This window comes from Genypterus blacodes, unplaced genomic scaffold, assembly GCF_046128005.1.
Source record: "Genypterus blacodes isolate CSIRO-AG114 ecotype Tasmania unplaced genomic scaffold, CSIRO-AGI_Gbla_v1 ptg000032l_1, whole genome shotgun sequence".
In the NCBI taxonomy this organism is placed as follows: Eukaryota; Metazoa; Chordata; class Actinopteri; order Ophidiiformes; family Ophidiidae; genus Genypterus; species Genypterus blacodes.
In genome coordinates, this window is record NW_027466845.1 from 8,881,478 (window position 1) to 8,902,805 (window position 21,328).

The 21,328-nt window shown below is 46.5% G+C and overlaps 3 protein-coding genes and 1 non-coding gene across 4 annotated transcripts; 1 reads left to right on the forward strand and 3 right to left on the reverse strand.

Annotated features, from left to right (window-relative positions):
- Positions 1-1,643: 1,643 nt before the first annotated feature.
- Positions 1,644-11,286, reverse strand: ppp2r1bb (protein phosphatase 2, regulatory subunit A, beta b). The gene is made up of 15 exons (XM_076146071.1): positions 11,137-11,286; positions 10,443-10,533; positions 10,032-10,132; positions 8,890-9,122; positions 8,637-8,784; positions 8,368-8,523; positions 7,848-7,962; positions 7,621-7,691; positions 6,740-6,874; positions 5,242-5,415; positions 5,026-5,086; positions 3,568-3,722; positions 3,167-3,309; positions 2,992-3,083; positions 1,644-2,776 (listed from the first exon to the last, which is right to left on the reverse strand). The coding sequence occupies exons 1-15, from the start codon at positions 11,212-11,214 to the stop codon at positions 2,760-2,762; spliced, it is 1,770 nt and encodes a 589-aa protein (XP_076002186.1). The 5' UTR covers positions 11,215-11,286; the 3' UTR covers positions 1,644-2,759.
- Positions 11,287-11,768: 482 nt separating this feature from the next.
- Positions 11,769-13,246, forward strand: med29 (mediator complex subunit 29). Its single transcript, XM_076146177.1, has 4 exons — positions 11,769-11,941; positions 12,046-12,104; positions 12,517-12,601; positions 12,691-13,246. The coding sequence occupies exons 1-4, from the start codon at positions 11,774-11,776 to the stop codon at positions 12,916-12,918; spliced, it is 540 nt and encodes a 179-aa protein (XP_076002292.1). The 5' UTR covers positions 11,769-11,773; the 3' UTR covers positions 12,919-13,246.
- Positions 13,247-14,491: 1,245 nt separating this feature from the next.
- On the reverse strand, positions 14,492-20,457 carry mlf1 (myeloid leukemia factor 1). The gene is made up of 7 exons (XM_076146329.1): positions 20,339-20,457; positions 19,163-19,325; positions 15,653-15,739; positions 15,425-15,553; positions 15,097-15,256; positions 14,726-14,867; positions 14,492-14,579 (listed from the first exon to the last, which is right to left on the reverse strand). Exons 1-7 carry the CDS (start codon positions 20,383-20,385, stop codon positions 14,492-14,494), a joined length of 816 nt encoding a protein of 271 aa, XP_076002444.1. The 5' UTR covers positions 20,386-20,457.
- Positions 16,237-16,309, reverse strand: trnak-cuu (transfer RNA lysine (anticodon CUU)). Its single transcript has one exon. It is a non-coding gene; the product is annotated as a tRNA-Lys (tRNA).
- Positions 20,458-21,328: the final 871 nt, after the last annotated feature.

Sequence of the window (21,328 nt, forward strand, 5' to 3'; positions counted from 1 at the left end):
CTGCTGAAAATCCCCCCAAATAACTCGGCATGTACAGAGGCTGCTGCTGCCGCTTCATTACCGCGTCATCGAGTCGCACATTCAGAGGCGGATTAGCAGAAAGCCCTGGAGTAATCGCGTTGTAATGAAGAGTTTGAGTCAGAGGAAAATTGCGGGTTCAGGACTTTGTGTTGTCCAGCCTGCAGATCTACAGATTTATACATAAAGAATCGTAAAGACCCGGGCGTGATTTGAGAAATGTGGCTCTCTTCCTTCCACCATCTCTCTCTCTCTCACACACACACACAGAGCACAGCAGGTGGGCTCTGATCCTCTGCAGGACGCACGATATGCTGACAAAGGCTCGCCGAGCTGTACGTGGTCTAAGCGTAGCGTACACAGGGGTCAGCGGGGGGTCAAGAGGCCCCGGCAGAGGCATTCTGGGAGATTTGAAGGAGATTAAATATGCAACATTCACATCATAATAAAACTCTCTGCTGTCTGATTTATGGCTCTAATCCTCTCTGATGATGGCTTGTTTGGAATCAACAAAGACGAAGCTGCAATCTTTAAGAAGTGACTTTGCAGCTGCAGCACTCTTAGATTACTGAGAGGCAGGAGATGTTTCCTCACAAAAAGCATCAATTAGAAAGATGATTTGAATCGCTGGAGCCCAGGATGAAACATGAGGCATCCATCAACATATCGATTGTTCTACTGAGCTCATTCTGGCAGTCAGCATCGCACCTAATACATCTTTGTCAGCAGGCCCGCAGTAATAAATTTGGGACGTTCACAGTGGAGTTGTTGTTCATGTTCTCTTCAGGTGTTGTATTGGCTGCAGAGCAGAATGATGTCATGCGTTGAGCATTCAGTGGTTCACTTACTTGACTGTTCTACAGCACCACTCAGTGGACAGTCTGGGTTATTGTCTTTGTTCAACGTGAACCTGGAAGTCCCCTTAATTTCAAGATTTTGTTCCCAGGCATCATTTCATTTGACTCATTTCTATTTTGCACCCACAATTAATGAATGAGCGATTAATTCTTAATGTTTGAGAGAGCAGGAAGAGTGTGTGTTCTTAAGGGTTTAACACTATATAATGGTCACAGCTCCTCTTCTCTGATTGTTCTTTTAAGTAAACAAACACCAGAGCTCCAGTAAAGCCCTTTGAGATCTGCCATGCTTGGTTATACAATAAAGTGAACTAAGCATTATTAAATGAAGTCTTTGTTAATGACTTGTTAATGCTCAGTTACTTTAATCACTGGACCTTCACTCTTCTCTCCTGATGTAACGCTGGAACTTGTTCTACCCCCAAAGACCTCATGTAGAAAGTCAGTAGATCACATCTGTTCTCCACCTGCAGGAACACAAACATGCAGTCTGAGTCTGAGCCTGAGCCCAGCCCTGCAGCAGGGATCCTGGCTCTCCACGGCTCCCTGCGACCAAAACAACCGGAGGAGCCACGCGTTTCATCTCCACCAACAAATAAGAGGAGGAACATCTGAAACACATTACACAGTCTGAGGACAGGCCTGTAGATTTCAACTAACAATATCATAAATTTCTTCTTAAACTTATTATGGTGACCTTGAGGCGCTCCAGCAGACTAATGATGAACACACGCATGCATGCGCACACACACACACACACACACCTCATCAGTTTCTCAGTTACTTTATTCGGATCAAGATACAGTAGTACAGCATCCCAACTGTGAAGAGATCAAAGTAAAAACAAAAGCACAGTCGTCATGATATACGGACAATCAACCATCCAGGTTCAGTTTCATGAGATCGGGAGAGGAGAGGGGCATTGTGGGAACATTTCAGGGAAAGACAAAAGTTTTACACGTTGAACCGAACCGTTTCCATCCCAGCTCCCATCCCGTAATAAAACGCCACGCCGCCTTACATCAACATGCTTCGTGTCCCTGAGCCGAGTGTTCGCTTCTCCGCCGTGTACGCGTTTGTGCGCAAAGCTGCTCGACTGCCGGCGAACCGACGTGGCTTTCAGGAATCTGAGGAATAAAAACGTCCGTAAGGAGAGGACGGCGCCGCCTCATTACTCCGCAAGCGACGACCGTTTAAATCGAGCAGACTAAAACGTAAAACGCCGTCGGCACAAAGATTACAACGTAAAGCAGAAGATTACAGCTTATCAGTACTTTGGCTGAGGAGGAGGAGGAGAAGTGATGATGAGCAGCTCCCCATCACTTCTCCTCCTGGAACATTGGCTCGAGGTAAATCACCTTTGTTTGACCGATTCAATCTTGCAGGGAACACGGCGAGCGAGCGGGGCGGCGTGCGGAGACAGAACATCAAAGTCGAGGTTTATTAGCGCCGCGGCTTTCGGAGATTTCAGATTAGACGTCGTTATTTAAGAGAGAACCATCGACCGTCAGCCGGGCGAATCACTCAGTCACGTGAGGCCGGAGGGAGGAATGTGAGACGGGCTGCGATTGGGCGACGTCTAGCTACAACAGCAGCACGTTAGTCAGCATGCAGCACGTAACGCGATCTAATCACACGCTGCTTTGTGTCCAAGCGCCCATTTACAGCAAAGAGAAAAAAAAAAGAGGGGGGAGGGGGAGGAGCTAACGAAGAGTGGACCTGCAGCTGTGACAGACGGAGACGATCAGAAAAAAAAGAGATCAAAGTGTTAACAGCTTCTCTATACATTAACCAGGTGTTCCTCAACATCAATAAATATCTTGTAAAAGTGTTTGCGTTGATGTTTCGGGGGACGCTGGTCCGGTTCAGCCACGCCGGGGTCGGTTACGCCAGAGCCAGAACTGAGGAGGAAGAGGAGAGGAGGAAACACTGTCAATACACAGCAAATCCTCTTGATGTCTGCACGGTGAAAAGAGTTTTATATTCTGAAAACAACTGGACTGAAGTAAAAGCACAGATTGGTCTTGTTGTTGTGTGGGAACATTTCAGATTCCTTTAAGACGCTGTGAAGTCTTTGTTGTATCAACATTACAAACACACACACACACACACTCACCACTGATGGCCTCCTGGGCGAAGTACTTGACGTCCATGTCTGTGTCTGATGCCAGCTTCTCCAGCACCGGCTTCACTTCTGTCTGCAGGGCGCTTAAAGGGACAGAAACACAGACGTTCATTAAGCCTGTTCCCTTCTCGTCCTCTGGCTTAACTGAACGACGGCGGCCTCTTACTTGCTGTCGAGCACGGGGCCGATCTTCTGGAGGGACTTGGCCACGTTGAAGCGCACGTTGGCCACCTGGTCGTTGGACATCTTGAGGACCACCGGCAGCATCTGCTTGGTGGTGATGTCCTGCCCACAGGCCTCTGACAGAGCCTGAGAGAGACACACACACACACACACACACACACACACACACACACACACACACACACACACACACACACACACACACACACACACACACACACACACACACACACACACACACACACACACACACACACACACACACACACACACACACACACACACACACACACACACACACACACACACACACAGACGTTAGGCTACACACAGCGTGGGACAGACGTGGGGCTGCACAGAGACAGAGAGAGGGAGGAGCCTCACGTTGATGCAGAACAGTGTGGTCATCCTGTGGAGGTAGTTGGGGTCGTTGGCCATGCTGAGCACTTTGGGCACGATGGTGTTCTGAGCCCACTCAGCTCCAAACTTCTCCACCAGCTTCATCAGGTTACAAGTGGCGGCCTCACGGATGGCGTAGACTGCAACAGCACAGAGAAGAAGAAGATACACATCATCATCATCAGTGCCAAAGCCCGACATGTTGACAGCAGCTGGGTGAAGTTGTGGCTCAGTGTCTTTTAGTCCGTTTGTCCAGAAATCAAACCAAGTCCAGGCTGCTTGATCTCTTCTTCCTCATCCTCCTCACCCTCACATTAAGACACTAACATGGAGCCGTTTGCTGCTCAGTCAGACTCAGCGGGCTTGTGCTTCTCTGGCTTATGTAACGTACACACGACCCCGACTGCAGCCACACACACACCCATGTCCAGACACTCACACCAGCAACATTCCAATGATGTAACGCAGCTGGCCTTTTGTCCCCTACAGCAGGTGTGTGTGTGTGTGTGTGTGTGTGTGTGTGTGTGTGTGTGTGTGTGTGTGTGTGTGTGTGTGTGTGTGTGTGTGTGTGTGTGTGTGTGTGTGTGTGTGTGTGTGTGTGTGTGTGTGTGTGTGTGTGTGTGTCTAATTGGAAGATTCGACATGAAAGGGAAACTAGACACTGGATCAAAGTTCTGAGTTCTGAAATGAAGCTGTGGGTGTTTGTGCAGCCAAAGTAGTGAACAACCAAACTGCAGCAGCGTCAGTGGAAGCAGCTTCATCCTCTGCACTTCATCAGTGCAGAGGATGAAGCTGCTTCCTTCAGACGCACAGAACACCAGTAACGTTCTGACTCACAGTCTTGGTTCTTCCTGACCTGCAGATCAACATCTCACACCTCTGAGCCTCAATCTGCTCACTAATCCCTCCAATTCTTACACACACACACACACACACACACACACACACACACCCACCCCCCCCCCCAGTGGCTCAACCAGGGTGCAGCGGGTCCACACAGACAGACGGGCGTCACGCAGAGAGACGCCTGTACAGAAGCGTCTCTCTGCGTGACGGCGAGCTGAGGGAGGAAACTGAATCAGAGCTGAACAAAGACGGCTGATGATTAAAGCAAACATCTCTGAGCCCAGAGGGGAAACCAGTCAGCAGCACATAGAATACCTCCCTTTCTCTCCGGCAGCGTAGCAGTCAAACATCTTGGAGCGTTCAGAGACGTTAGCTTAGTACCGATCACACTGAGACAAAACAACAGACATGTATTTGCCTCACAACCTCTAGGGAGGGACTTCCTCCGGGTGAGGACAGCAACCCCCCCCCCCCTGACCTATACCCTGTGCTACAGCGCCACTCAGTGGACAGTCTGGGGTGTGTGTCTTTACTTCAGGGCTTCACAGACTAATATGTGTGAGTTGAGGGTTTGAAGGCGTGTGTGCGTGGTCTCACCGTGGTCGATGAGCCAGGCCATGCAGAGTGTGTTCAGCTTCTCATCAAAGAACTCCACTCCCTGTAGGACGAGAGGACACAGAGTCAGACCGGCCCGAGGACTGGACAGGAAGTTGTGATTATTAAGCCCCGTCGTGTGGAGAGGACATCTGTCTCCACTGGGACCTCCTCTGGACATGCGTGTGTGCGTGCAGGTTTGTCGGACGCTTCACTCACCAGCTGCCCGGCCAGCAGCGGCATGTACTCGATGATGGCGAGGCGAACTCTCCACTTGGCGTCCTCCGCCAGCTCCACGATGGCCGGCAACAGAGACTGGGAGAGCTGACGGATGCCGATCACCTCGTTCACACAGTCCAGGTTGGAGATGATGTTGAGACGCACCTCAGGGCACTGAGGGGAGGAGAGAGAGACGGGTCAGTACGAGAGACACACACACACACACACACACACACACACACACACACACACACACACACACACACACACACACACACACACACACACACACACACACACACACACACACACACACACACACACACACACACACACACACACACACACACACACACACACACACACACACACACACACACACACACACACACACACACACACTTCTTCTCTCCTTTAGCCCAGAGTCAAGTCAGCAGGTCGCTTCTATAACTAAAGATGGAGACGTGGTTTAGATCTGATCTAGGATACAAACTAAGGGAACAGCTTGATCAAACTTTTCCTCCTCTGAGCACAGAGGCGTCAGGGCGCTGCAGCAGTGTGACGTCACGCTTGTTAACTGAATGAGAGCAGCAGCAAGACGACGCCACAACAAACCCAGACTGCAGCTCTGCTCTGTCTCCGGCCTCTGCAGAGAGAGATTCTGCATTTTGCTCCTCACATTTGTAAGATTTGCACCTCAAAGCCGTCAGTGCGGCTGCCATCGTGTGTGTGTGTGTGAGTAATCTGATTTGACACACAGTTCCGGTCTTTGAGGGAAGCGGGCCATCTCTAAATAGGACCAAACAAAGCAGCAGAGCTGACGGCGTCAACTCTTCCAAAACACTCAGACTTGTTTCCTCTTAACCTCTCCGATCTCTCCTTTCAGAGTGAGAGTCGGGGAAGATGTGACTGAGCCATCTCGTTTCCAAACGGGAGGACGACTGCCCAAAGACGCGTCATCACAGCCAGAGCGCTGTAACATAAGCAGCACTCCTACAGCCTGCAGTGACTTCAGTCCCTATATGGAATGATTGAGAGCATAATAAAGAACACGATCACAAAAATCCAATTTTCCTGATGAACTCTTCTCTGTGCAGCAGGAACAGAAGAGTTCAACCTCAGCAAAGCGACTACAGCCAATAAAAGGACCTGCTTCCAACGCATGAAGTCCAAATCCACGAGGCCCTAACTTCTCCAGATTAAAGGGCCGCTCTTCACTCTGCGTCCCTCTAGATGGAGCTGTGCTCTCGTCTCACTCTGAGGTCGGAGTCTGGCTGCCGGCTGCATGACTCATCCTGCCAGCCAGGTGTGTGTGGCGGCTGCAGCTAAGTGGTGTGAACGCGTCTGAAATACCGAGTGACGCAGACGACGTCAGAGGGAAGTTTCAGCCTCGTTCAAAAAGGTGACGCAGGAAGCTTTTGTGTCGTCTCCGGCCGGCGGTGTAAAGCGGGCGGAGACGACGCAGCGCCTTGAAACAACAAGTGTGCGTCTGCTTTACCTCGTCCTTGAGCTGAGCCAGGAAGAGGGGCAGTAAGTGCTCGATTGTGTTGTCCTTGCCCAGGATGGTGGACAGGCCCATGATGACGGAGGCCAGGGCCGACTTCACGTGCTGGTTGGTGTCGGACACGAGCTCCTGGTGAGGCGGAGAGAGAGAGAGAGAGAGAGAGAGAGAGCAGATCAGTCAGGACATAAAAAGAGAGACAGAGAGCACAACACACAACAGCAGGAGGGTATAATCCAGATACACACACACACACGGGAGGCCCATCAAGGTCACCTTTATCAGGAAAGGACTTTAAACAAACATATTTCATGTTTTCTGTCAGAGTCTGATGCGTCTATCAGGTGATGTCGTCTTTGCTACAGCGCCGCTCTTGTTCTACGCTTGAATGTCGGTTTGTCGGTGTGTGTGTGTGTGTGTGTGTGTTGTGTGCGGCTGCTGACGGGACGAGCAGAGCGACATCGACCTGCTGCTTCCATTACACAACAACGTTTCACACACACAGTAACATTAGACTTTAGAGTTAAAGTGGAATATCTACAGTCAGCTGCATGTTGATGAACACTGCAACCCTGGACCCAAACCTGCTGTTCAACACCGGGACAACAGTGCCACCTGCTGGCTGAAACCTGACTAACACTGGCTGGATTGTCGCACATTGAGGTACATCCAGTAAAATTGAACTAAATATTAAACTGATCTCTTATTCATGACGGTTAAAGGTTGTATGTCTCCATGGTTACAGGGGTCACATATCTGTAGGTGCAGTTAGAAACTCATTCTGCCAAACTTAAAGTGTTCAGTCTGATGCAGCGGTGGGGATTCAAGTTTAGTTTAAAGGTGAAGCAGCAAACTTTCCAAAGAGCCGATGTCTTTACCTTGACGCAGGGAAGAATGTGAGTCATGATGATTTGCTCACGGTTGTCCTCTGGAAGGTTCTCGCAGAATTCTGAGGGGAAGAAAAAAACAGATTGGACTGTTAAGAGGATCTGGAACAGATACGTTGGAATGGAGAAGTTTTATTTTAGCTTCTGCAGTTAAATTCTGTAAACATTCACAAGGTCTGAATTATTCCAATGATTTGCATGTTTTTTTAAATGCTGACCTTTGACTTTGTTGGCTGCGGCAGCTCGGACTTCGGCCTCACAGTCCTTGAGGAGGTTCTGGAAGGCAGGGACCAGGTCGTTCTTGGTGATCTCTGGGCCCACGGCTTTCTGCAGCTACACTCAGACGGAGACAAATGTTCACAATCAGCACAGGAACACACAGACGACCATAACACAGAGATACATGGAGTTTAAGATGATAGAGAACAAAATGATTTTCCCATTTAATCTTTCCTGGTCTAATTCTGCAGCTGTAGATGACAACAATTACTTCCGGGCTGAACACATTTTTTGTATGGAGGGAAATCATAGAAACAACCTCAAACATTATGAAGATGAATAACAGTCAGGGCATCATTTCAGCTTTGGGCTCGTCTGAATGGAGCGATGCCAAATGGCATCAAATATTGCAACCTGGTTCAAACTGCAAATTCTGTTAAACGTGCGTTGGAAGAACTTCATCTATTCTACTCCTGACTTTGGGGTCCTGACTGTGCGGCGGCTGTGTCGTCTGCTCACCTCGGAGAACTTGTCCGCCACCATGTACCGGACCCTCCAGGACTTGTCCTCTGCAGCCTGGCGCAGGGTCGGCATCACCAGCGTCTCCAGGTCCTCCTGAGGCAGCAGAGTGGCGATGCTGACGCAAGCCTCCACTGCAAGGAGCCGCACGGAATCCTGATGAGAAGAGTGAGGAGGGGGGGAATCAGGTCAGCCGCTGTGTGATGATGTCATATGTGGACTACGGGGGGACTGGAGTACAAAGGCTGAGGATGGGAGAGTCCTCTTACCTGCTCATCAGAGGCCAGAGCAGTGAAGAGAGAAATGATGTCGCTCTTCACATAATCCAGCTCCAGGACTTTGGCAAACTCTCCGAGTTTAGACGCTGCAGCACGACGAACCATGGGGGTGTCATCTGAACACAAGGTGCGGAAATGTCTAGAGAGAGAAGCACAAACACATCAGACATGCAGATCTAAGAGCAAACGCAGCTTCCACAGACGAGCTATGAGCAGAGACTTGATGTCTGTAGATCAAACTTACTGGCGGATCTCAGCCTTGACTGTGCTGGAGACACGTGGGTAGCAAACGCTGAAGAGGCCGCAGGCGGACGTGCGAGAGGTGAACCAGTCACCACTGGCCAGCCGCTTGACCAGGGGCTCAAAATGGACCTCCAGGTCAACTGGAGAATGCTCCTGAGAGATCTTGCGCAGGGACTCCACTGCCTTGTCTCTCACCACCGTCTCCTCCACTGTGGCCAGGCTCTCCAGAGGAGGCTGAGCGAGGACAGATCATGAGATTAGACTCTTCTTCATGTGTGAAGAATTTAAAGACAAAGCTACAATCTATATTTATACCAAATCTCAATAGTTAACACACGTATGAATCTGACACCCAACTTCACTCGACTGTCCAGTAAAAATAATGTAAACTCCATTCTGATAAATTCACAGCATCCAGTGAATTTCACCCATGAACATGACGACACCAGCAGCAGTGACACCAGCCTGGAGAATTTGCTAATGTTGAGAGGACACACACATGGACATATGCAGGCAAAACACACAACATAGATTCCCTCTGAGATCAGGAAGCAGCATGTTACCGCCTGCATTCATGTCCATGCACACAATGACCGTTTCCCTCCTCTGGGGACGATCAGCATCCGTGTGAAAAATAACTAAATGTTCTTGTTGACAATGTCTGCGTTCTAGCGACAGGCCCCACTTTGCAGCAAGTCACAACCCCCATTCCCCCCAAGGTTATGACAAAACGAGGAAGACGAGGGGGGGGAGACGACTACTACTCATGGCCACAATACGAGCCTGGGGACATTTGATACTGTGTGCATCAACATGTGACCTCATCATCTGCATAATGACAATCTGTGTTAACCAGTTAAGAGAACACAATCAATGCAAATGTCACACTAAATTTACCAACTGTGGTCAATCAGGCGGATATTGATGCATCACCACTTTGCACTTGTGTGTGTGAGGACACACACCATCATGAAGTGTAATAGGAGCTTAGGTAAATTCTAAATCAGACCTGATTATTACTGATTCTGCTCTGTGTACAAGATCCCACATCAGTTTCCCTTTACTATTTAAAAACAGGTGATTCATGCACATAAAACACATTTTCAATACATGTCCAAAGATTCCGACGCCCTTTAAACTCACCAGGAGACAGTGGACGTACTCGGGGCCTCCAACCAACATGGTGAAATTGCCAAGCTGCTCTGCCAAGGCCAACAACACCTCATCTTCATCGTAGATGGTGTCTAGAGGAGCCCAGAGGACATTACACAGTTATTTAACTCATTCATGCTGATGTCTACATAAACAGAGTTAGTTGGTTAAACAGTGTTATGTTATGATTACAGTTTTGTGAGTGCAATAATCAGAGGGAAGCATTACTTACTGTCCCACTTAAGTCAAACACTGTTCATATCTACATATTAAGGTGAATAATTTACATTATACAGCTTGTACATGGCCAAACATCCTCATAAAACACATGCAATAGTGAGAGCACGACGGTGACCTCATCGGTGAAGCGTTCACGGACAGGTGGTGTCAGGTGGGATTTACCTGTGAGGAAGGGAAGCAGCTCGGTGCGGGTCCTCTCAACGCCGAGAGCCAGAGCGATGGTAGACAGCTTCTTAATGCTGTTCAGCCGCAACTGTACACAATGTGACCATCATCATTACACAGCGTGATGAAGACGACACACACACACACACACAAACAGCACAATCACAGCTTGACATCGCGGCAAGGATTCACACTGTCACTGCCACAAATACCGTCACCGCACCACATAACCAGCGTCGGGCCTCACGTTGGCTATGATGCCCAAGTTACACTTCAATTCCTTATTCGTCAATTCATTAATTAACCTCAGCTGTGTTCGCCGCATCTTTGCTGTTGTGATTGCTAAAGCTAAAACAGTTAGCTTAAGGCTGGACGACGCTAGCGAGTAGCCCACTGACCGGATTGCCTCGCGTCCCTATTACTTATTTACACATTCAATTTCATTCCTAAGACTATAAATCACACTAACAAGTACTCTGGACCTACAGGTCATGAATGGTCGTGAATGAGAATAACAAACTGGGCAGCCCGGTGTCGAGGCAGGGTGCGCCCCGCAGAAAAAGGCCGCAACCTAGCCCGCTAGTACCGTCGCTAGTTAGCAAGCTAGTTATCAACTGCAATGCGTTAAATACAATATACTGCGATGTTTTAATACAAATACGGTGTGCGCGGGAATCAGCCGCGTTCGTACCTGGACATCCTCGTTCCGCAGCTCGTCAATGAGCACGGCGATCGGGTAGAGAGAGTCGTCTCCGTCGGCTCCTGCCATTTTGGATTGTTGCAGTGTTCGAATGGCGCTGCTGTGTTGCGCTACGGGGTTTCCGCGGCAGAGAAGAGCTACAGCAGGGCCCGCCCCTCTGCACGGCGCGGTGCCTTCACGGACACGCAGACAGAATCCGCGATTTCAGATTTTAGGAGTTAGAAATTCAAAGTGAGTTGTAGTGTCGTAAACTTTCATTAGTGAAGCCGGTGCTTGTACCTTCTTGTGAGGGATTAATCAGGTTCTCTAAAAGACTTGGCTACAGCAGTTACATTATGTTAAACATTTAAAAAAACAGATTTAAAAGTCCAATATCCCGAAATACACAGTTGAAACCCTTCATGTTTGGAGAATTATGTGAAATGACCTCGGTTGTATCAAACGTTATGGTATTAGAAGTATATTACCTGATGGACGAGTGCTCATGCTCTTTTTCAACAATATTTAGTCTGAATGATTGAATAATAGTAATAATTGAATAAATGCTCCCCGTTGTGGTTTGCGGGCGCTTTTATTTTGGAAACTACAAAGTATGAAGAATGACAGTTCTTCCGGTTAGACAGTAAAGATGGCGGCGCAGCAGCAGCCCGGCGGTCCGATGTCTCAACCCGGAATGCAACAAAGTGCTGCGTTACAACATCAACATCAACAACAGCAACAACTAAGTCAACAACAAGACTTTGACCCGGTGCACAGGTTCAAAATGCTGATCCCGCAGCTGAAGGAGAGTCTGCAGGTGAAACCACAACGGATGGAGAAGAAAACAATCAATTCTTAAAACGTTTATTCTTGTTTTCTCATCATATAACGAATTCCTTCCCTATTTTGTTTTTTTTACAGAACGTAATGAAGATCGCGTCCCTGAATTTGGCGCACAACACTTCAATTGACAACGGAATGTAAGTAGCCTACCAGTGTTACAGAATAACGAGTGACCGAGTAATCTGGTGTCACCAGCCTGCACATTTAGAAGGAAATCAACTCAGTATACATGTTTATTATTAATATTCTTATAACTATTTATATCAGTTTATCATTTTGTGATAAGTGAAATTCATTAATATAAGTGGTCCGCTGTAAATAGTTTGATATTATATAAGGTGATGGTGACAGTTTAGACAAGTGATGTTCATTTGGGTTTGTATGAAACTTAATGAAATTGATAAAAAAAGTATCTAGAACAATTATTTAATGAAACATCTAGGCAGAAGTCAACGGTTAACACGGCCACTTGGTAATGTCAGTGAAGCAGCATGTAGGGGATTCAGTCAGATGTGTGTCTTGAGTGTTTGGGTTCTGTTTTCCCTTCAGCAAAAGCAGCGACACGTCCGTTCAAAGATTCGACAAAAGCCTGGAGGAGTTCTATGCCCTTTGTGATCAGCTGGAGCTGTGCTTGGTATGACATTTTAGCTGAATGTGACACACACACATACACACACTGACACCATACACCCACTTCCAACTCTTCTCCTGTTCTCCACGCAGCGGCTGGCGTACGAGTGTCTCTCCCAGAGCATTGACAGCGCCAAACATTCTCCCAACCTGGTCCCTACAGCCACCAAGCCAGACACAGTACAGACCGAGTCCATGTCCTACGCTCAGTACCTCGGCATGATCAAGTCTCAGATCTCCTGTGCCAAAGACATCCACAATGCTCTGCTGGAGTGTTCCAAGAAGATTGCAGGAAAGGTGCAGCCACAGGGAATCATGTAGCTGAGGACGGGACCCTCGGTCGCACCCACCTGCCCTCATCAGGGACTTTTCCTAGAGAAAAATGGTTTATTTCATATCCGGGTCTCTGCTGTATTTAAATTAATTGTGTTTGGTTTAAGATGATTCAAATGAATTTTGTTTACTCAAAATGATGTTTATGACATTCTCATTTTCATCCCTTTGTGTCTCTTGTAAATGGTGTAAATATTCCTATCAGGAAAGAAAGTCATGTGCTAAGATGACCAGCAGGTGGTGGTAGAGTTTCACCTGGCACTCCAATATTCAGACATTTTGTAGCTTGTTTGTATTGACTATTAAAACATTTCTACTGACATTACACGTTTTGCACCAGAATTATTAACTTTTATCTTGTTATGCAAGCATTGGGTATTTGGAGTTGTAAATGCAGTCGTTCAGGCTTCAAATTGATTGTGATGACAGAATCAAATAATCTTAAAGCAGGAAGTCTTTAACGAATATATGCATCATGTTTGCAAAAGTGTTTACAGTACTGCTATAATAATGGGAGAAGAATGGGACCTTTGCAGAGCTTAATAGAAAATAACCTGTCAGAGCAAAGGGTTAATGAAGCCAGATACACAAGCATGTGAGAGCAGAACTTTGTGGACCAGCAGCTGTGAAACATCTCAAATCACGACGAGCTACTGACAGGCGCTCGCGTCCAATAATAACATCCATGGCATAAACAGACGGGTGCAACACGAGGTCCATCATCACTCAGGATCACACTGAAGACTTTCAGGAGAGCTGTGTCAACAACAAGAGAGTGACAATTCAGATGGTTCACTTTGGGACAGACAACAACACAACAAGACCACATTCATCTCTTCATATCTTCATATTTTTTATTCGTAGATGACATTGAAGCTTGAAAAAATATATAAGAACAAAGCAAGAATTCTTGAGAATAATCTTGAGTTTTAAAGAGTTTGTCCGCTCAGCACCAAATCCAAAGGTAAGTAACAATATACATTTTTGTCCTTTGTACAAAGATTACAGCAGATAAAATACAAATATCAAGAACATCTGGCACTAAACAGTATAATTATAAACAGATGTGGTCAATCAGCAAATCACTACATTTAGTTTGAATGTTGACAGAATTACACTATGAAAACAATGTTAGAGAGATGAAAGCAGGTGATCGGCTTCTACATCTGCAACAATATGCTGTATGTCCTGACTAATCCTTAATTTAGACCTTTATGACATCGTACAGGTCTGTTTTAACACCAATATGTGCCAATACATTTTTGGTGAAGGGATGAGCACTTTTTGTATATTTAGTGTATCGTTCTTAAAGCCAGTGTGAGCATTGAAGCGGTTTGTAATCTTTTTTTATAAAAATATATATCTATAGAATTTGCTGAAATCATTATTAAACCCTTTTTGGAATCTATACATTGAGTGCTTTGTGATAATGAATCAGGCCTCATTGGCTCCTCCTACTGTTGGGATCTGATTTGGGCTGAACTCAATGAGCCCAGAAGTACCATCAATCACCACCAGAGGGCGTCTAAATCGAAAAAGCTTGAATGTGCAGAGACGTTCCTTACTGCTTTGACACGCTGGAACCTTCCACGTTAGGCTGGTTGACGGAAACTTCCTTTTTCTCTTCAGCCTTGGGTTTTGGGTTTTCACTGCAGAAATAAAAAAAAACACAAAAGTTTACAAAAATATCTATAAACAACAATGTGTACATTACAGAGCAGATGTCTCTCTCATTGTTTGTCATCTTCCCCTGAGCTGCTGATCCTCACAGGGTTGTGATTTCTCTATCACTGACCTGTGGACTGGCTCGGGCCTGCTGCTGATGGCTGCCCGGTGGACGGCGCGGGGCCGTGGTCCCTCCAGACGAGACATGGGGGCCGCCGGTTGAAACCTGGACAACTCCTGCTGCCACTCGTCATTAAAAGACTGCGCCTCAGCTGTGTGTGTGTGTGGAGGGGGGAGAGACAGGATCATGGGTCATTCCTGTGACATTGTGACCTAAACAAACCTCGATGACTAAACATGGTTCAATAGCATGGTTCAAACACATGACTCGTGTGCTAACCACTGATCCACTATGTTGCCCTCTATCAGGCCTGAGAATCTAAATCTGATCCTGAATGATCACTCAGCTCATGGGCCCTAAAGACAGACATGGTGACGTACATTCATCCAGGTTTTCAAAGTCCTGGTTTAACTCTCTCTCTCCTGTCTTGTTGTTGACCTTCTTCTCCACAACATGTCCCCTGTCCTGAATGTGGTGACCGATGGCCAACTTCTCCATGCCGCTCACCGAGTCTTTGATGGCTCGCCGGGTCTCTTTGATCTGCGGAAGATGGTGACAAAAAGGGCATGTTGATTGTTTATTTCTTGGTGAAGATTGATCCTGAGAATGGCACCAATGGGCCGACGTCGACAGAAACATTGAATTGTCAGGGCACGCTGCACTGGAATGTAGAGCGGCGTCACACAGTGTGCAGCATCTGGTACGTACCCCTCCAGGGGCGCGGCGTGTCGTTGAGGTCGCCTGGAACACTTTGGGTTGCTCGTTCCCAACCTTTGAATAAGTCATAACTGACGAGGAGCTGAAGGAGTGCGAGTTTGGATCTGTGGACATGTTCTCCTGGTGTACACACACAGACACACAAAGACAGTGTGAGAAGAGAAAAGACAAAGACAGAAAACGCAACACAAACTGAAAACAGTTCACTTTTTAACTCACAAAGCTTTTGTGCATCTCCTCCATCCTGCTCTTCACGTTGCTCATCATGCTGTCGAGTTTGTTGAACGGGTTCCTTGAGCTCATGTCCTACACACACACACACAGTAGAGCAGAAGAGTGTGACGGCTGGGCTCACTGCACCACCTGGTCGGCAAGCGTTATCAGCTCATAAACAACTCCTTTATTTATACGCACTTACATGCACACTGGGGCATGTGTGTTTGTGTCATGTGTGTGTGCAGTCGACGCACTGACATTTATTACTTCATCACACGAACCCAATGACATCAAAACCATAAAGCTAGATCCAGCATGACAGTGAACCTGGTAATGTATGTCTGTATGTCTGATAACACCTTTTTTATGGGCCTATAAAAAAGAAAAAAGAAAAACCCAGACGATTAAGGGGACTTTCAGGTTCCCGTAAATAAAGACAATAATCCCGGCTGTGTGTGACAGTGACCTAGGCTTAATAACACAATGGTTAGTACTTTTACATATATGGACTCTGACTTTGTGGCGCTGTATCCTAAATACTTTACATCAACCCATTCATTCGCCTTGACAGTCTCAGGACCAAAAGCCGCCCAACGTGGGGCTCGAACCCACGACCCTGAGATTAAGAGTCTCATGCTCTACCGACTGAGCTAGCCGGGCGAGCATGTGTAGAATTTTATCACAGTATTACGAATACTAATATTTCCACCATTACCGATGTAACAAATGGCTATGTCCAATACTCAAAGAAAAACTAGAGCAGCTCCTCAAGGTCGTGAACCTTGAAGAGGACGATCGGGAGGTTGGACTACTTTCCTTCAGTAGGACCCTGTGTCCGCCTGACCAAACCCGCAGGTGTTTATGACCCCGCAGTTGTGGATACGCATCAACAGCCCTGTAGCTATGTGTGTGTGTGTGTGTTTGTTGGGAGTGAGGTATTGCGTGTAATCAGTAGGGTGTTGAATGACTTGTGTTCCATGTGTAATTGGGTCGCATTGCCAGAGATTAGAGTGGGTTTAACACTGAAACTGAGCTTCATTCTAGGAAGGCTGCGGGCTGGGACCGGCCCGGACACGCCAGGGGGTGGGTGGTGGGCTGGGACCCGGGTGAGGGGGTTGACGAGTGCAAGACTGCTCACTCAGCTCTTCTTCAAAGGTCACGCTGATGTAAAACACTGCCGAACACTATTCACCAAAGCTTGCCACCAATTTTATCTCAGCGAGGCAGCTATGAACGAATAAATGCCAGTTCCGTTATTTTTAGAGAGGGCTGGGCCGAGTCGAGGAGCGACGCAGGGCGAAAAATAAAGACGCGGCCCCGCTGGTCTTTAACACATTATTTTAGGCGGTCTGAGATGACGGCAGATTGACATTCTGTATTGCTCTGTCGCTCTGATACTGAGCCTGTCACCGTCCTCTGAGGGGAACGGCAGGTCACGGCATAGGAGGAGGACCTAAAGGGGGAGTGAGGCTGTGCTGTAAAGTGAGGGGGGATATGTTATGGTACATAACACAGCATGGCCTGAATGCTGAGACTGGAAAAACAAGTGGTGAATCACGTTATCATACAAAATCGCCAGTGATCATGTAAATTAAAACTCGTCTTCATCAGTATTTGGTCACCAAGCTGGTAGAGGAGTTTGACCGAAGGCAGGAGGGCTGAGATGACATTGTACGCAAAAGCATAGAGGATGCTGCACATAATTAATACTGGTGGTCTGGAAATAAAGCAGCAGAATCAGCTTTTCCAATGAAGAAGAAGAAGGAACCATGAAGAGTTGCCTTTAACCACCGCATCTAAAAACAATTCGGCTGTCACAAACTCATTCATGTGAGTTCAGTGAAACCTGGACCCTACTGCAGTCAGATCCTGAAATAGGCCTGATGTGTCGTAGCAACGGCACGACAACACACACGGCACCTCTAACACGGCGGCTCACTGTTGGTTGGCACAAATTGAATCAATGGCACTCATCAACTGTTTTTATAAACAAGCGTGCAGACAGATGCCTGCTCTGAACGGTGATGTGGTGTCAGTGAGCAGGTAGTGCAGAGCTGCAGGAGACTCGGCAGGCTCAAGAGGGAAAGCGGGGGAAAGTTTTCCCACTGGGGATCCCAATGTTTGGTAAACTGACATAAGAAACTGAAGCTTTCCAACACTGTGAAGCCAACGTATGTATTCCTATGTGGCGCTTGTTATCCAGCCTTCCATGTCTGCGTGTGCTTTTGAGCATGTGTCTTAGTATGCGTGCATATGTATTTTTGTACGCACATATGTCCTTGTGATATCGGAGAGCAGCATGGGACTGAGCTGTCTGTCATCTCACTGCTAACGCGTCAGCACTGCCAAGACACGTTCTGCCAAACAGATGGACCCAAAGAGCAACGAGGAGAAAACAGGGCAACTGAGTGAAGCCAGAAACATGGCAGCACGGTGACGCTCCAGCAGACGGCTCCTTATCTCCACATAAGCCAGAGACGCTCAAGCCAAGATAACGACTCAATATGACGTCATGAAAGAGGTCAAAACAACTACGACATTATTCATGATGTCATTATGGGGGTTGCTACCGTGATTCCATTCACGACTCGACTACTGGAATTTGATAAAGCGTGCAATAAAAATCTTAATGAAGTAAAAACAAATGTAAGAAACGGTTCTCGCAAGTTTGGAGGCGATTAGAGGAACGGCCCTCTTTGAATTTAACACATATACATACACAAGCTCTCCAATTAAACATAAATTGAGATCACCACCTTTTGCAATTTAATAATCACATATTTGCATTTCACAACTTTAATGTGATTAATTGTGTAGCCCGGATATAAATTTGTAAAGACGCCTGAGCAGAACATTAGAAGCACACTTTGACACAATTTAGACAAAAACTGAGCATTATCAGTTTGACAGAGGTCTGATTTACATGTCAAGAGTGTGACATTGGATTGTACAGGTGTACCTAACAAGGTGAACACCGGCTGTGGAGCCTCGACCCATACGAAGCGGAGTTCTATTGGAATATCATTTCAGCAGCAGCTCATATCAGCACAGCACAGTAGAATTCTCCTGGGTCCTGTTAGTGTGAGTATGAAACAAGTGTGTGTGTGTGTGTGTGTCTGTGTGTGTGTGTATGCGTGTATATACAAGACAGCAGTGTGTCAGTGGAACAATGCACTATAAATAGAGCTCCTAACGGCTAGATATAACTGTCCAGAGAGGCCAAGAGGGTTGCCCTTCGACTGAGGCAGAGACTCACATGGCCCCATACCTCACTGAGTGGGGCTCCGGTTACTCTGCCGGTGGAGAGCGTCCACCATAATGACCTCAGTAAACTCAGCGCTTCCTCCAAACGCTTATATGTTTGGGATCAATGAAAGTATCTATCTAACCTGGACACCATGTTTGGCTGAAACACCCCAACAACCTTTTGAGATATGGTGCTCACGGACTCAAACACAGGCACACACACACACACACACACACACACACACAGACACACACACACGTCCTCACCCTGTGGTCGTCCCTCAGTGCCAGAGATGAGCCGGGCTGCCCTGCCAGGTTGCACCCATGGTTACGCCCGTCCGTTAAACTGGGCATGAAGTGCCCGCCAAACGGATCGGAGAAGCTACGCGTCATCTGCCTCATGTGCTCATTGTGAGCCCGGAATGGATCCCTATGGAAGAGGAAGAGGATGTTAAAGACAACAAGTCAACAAGGAAGCCCAATAAATCCGAGGAGGGCAGGGTCAGGGTGGAGGTGAGGAGAGGAGAAGGAAGATGAAGAGAGCAGGTAGATATTACAATGGAGGGTGAGGTGCTATGTTTGTCTTTTCCCTGCCCAAGATTGGTTAGTTAGAGTTACATTGTGTAGCCTGAACTTAACTGCTGTATGTGAAGCACGAGAGAGTGACTGACCAATCACAGCCTTGGCATGGATCCCTTGGCTCCAAGCCCTCCATTCTATCCACCTGCCCTTTCTGTCATTTAAGACGATTAACAACTTCTACCATATAATCTAGAATATAAGAAGCACTCCAAATTTCAGCAACATTACACTCAGCTGATTGCTACTTAGGCTAAGTCAGGCCGAGTGTGACCACCCACACACACACAAACACACAGGCCATCAATCAAACTCACTGTCGCACTCTGTGTCAGTGCTGCTGGTAGTAATGGAAAAACAATCAATAACACATTGATTTCTCTTAATTGTGACGGGAAATCACTGGTGGAGGTAATTACCCAAGGAGTGACTTCATTTTTAGAATATTTAGTTTACCCTAAATTTTTTCTCCATAGCTCGTATAAATAACAGTATATTGTAATAATTCTAAAGATAGTGCGAAATTCATCCTAAATCACACTCACAATTGTAAAAAATTTACTTGTTACCAACAATTATAATTTAAGTTAAGTAATATGTGACCTGTAGTTTAACTGTCATAACTTCCACTAATACCACTAAATTCATGTTCTTACTAACAAATTTAACAAACTAGTTACAAAAGTAATACACAATCAAAATCAATGACATTTCAAACGTTTATTTTAATATTATCGACGATAAAACAAAGTTTACTTGGTGTTTATTTAGTCGTATTATTTGCGGGGTTGGTCGTTTGTTGTCACTTTTCTTCACTTTGTCTGCTGTTTTTCGGTTTTATAAACATGTATTTGAGGTACTCACGAGAAGAAGGGGTCCTCGTCAAAATCCCTGAGAAGACTGTTGAACATTTCCACGTTTTAACGCCAAAAACGCTGTAAAATCAGGTGAAGCTGTTCGTCCCGAGGATCAGGTGCAGCGGCAGCAGCTCCGGCTCGCGCTCACTCAGGCTCAGTCCCGCAGTGTGCGTTTACTACGGAGCAGGCGACACGCTTTACGCACGCGGGCACGTGACGACAGCCTCGCGCTTTCATTGGCCCGTTTGTTCCCAGCTTTGTGTTGTGGCCTGGCTCCCATGACAACGGCACCTAAGACATTTATCCTGTAAAAGTCACATTTTCTTAGGTTGCCAGCGGGCGTCAACCCCGGAAACCAACACACAAGCTTCACACAACCACAGAGGCGGGCGCGTTAGAAGACATATAGTGTGTTTGTAAAGTATATGTTGTTTGTGAGGTGACTCTTGGTTTGTTGTTTGCAGCCACCTGACACGCTGGAGCTCCAACTGCTGACAGACTGACGAACACACTTCAGTGTGTGTGTGTGGGGGGGGCTTTGACTTTAATATTAATATTATATATTAATATAAAATATTACATTTCCCTCATTAGAAAAAATACTTGAGTAAAAGTAATTTAGCTGCTGAATTTAAACATCAAATGAGTATTGTCAGCCAACAGTCTTACATAGTTTTTAGATTTTCATTTTGACTAACTTGTTATGCCATGTAAAACATATAAACACAATGAATGAAAACTTCACCTTGAGATGTATGTTCAATCTACGTGTTACCATACATCTTATCTTACTACTCTTTTATTATTTCACATATATGCATATATATATAATAGGTGGGTATATATATATATATATATATATTATATATATGCATATATATACACCCATTAAGCTGCATTAAACATTATTCCAACCTTATGGGCAACAGTATATATACACATTTTGGCCACTAAAGTTGGAAAAATATATTAATTCCAACTTGATGGTCGACCATAT

Coding starts and splice junctions, on each gene's coding strand:
- mlf1 (XM_076146329.1), bottom strand. CDS start 20,385: ATGTTCAACAGTCTTCTCAGGGATTTTGACGAGGACCCCTTCTTCTC. Junction 15,740..19,162: donor CACTGAGGGACGACCACAGG/GTGAGGACGTGT, acceptor GTGTGTGTGTAG/GACATGAGCTCAAGGAACCC. Junction 14,580..14,725: donor AGGCCCGAGCCAGTCCACAG/GTCAGTGATAGA, acceptor TTATTTCTGCAG/TGAAAACCCAAAACCCAAGG.
- ppp2r1bb (XM_076146071.1), bottom strand. CDS start 11,214: ATGGCAGGAGCCGACGGAGACGACTCTCTCTACCCGATCGCCGTGCTC. Junction 9,123..10,031: donor AGTACGTCCACTGTCTCCTG/GTGAGTTTAAAG, acceptor GTCCTCGCTCAG/CCTCCTCTGGAGAGCCTGGC. Junction 3,084..3,166: donor GGCCCCGTGCTCGACAGCAA/GTAAGAGGCCGC, acceptor TGTCCCTTTAAG/CGCCCTGCAGACAGAAGTGA.
- med29 (XM_076146177.1), top strand. CDS start 11,774: ATGGCGGCGCAGCAGCAGCCCGGCGGTCCGATGTCTCAACCCGGAATG. Junction 12,105..12,516: donor ACTTCAATTGACAACGGAAT/GTAAGTAGCCTA, acceptor TTTTCCCTTCAG/CAAAAGCAGCGACACGTCCG. Junction 12,602..12,690: donor ATCAGCTGGAGCTGTGCTTG/GTATGACATTTT, acceptor TTCTCCACGCAG/CGGCTGGCGTACGAGTGTCT.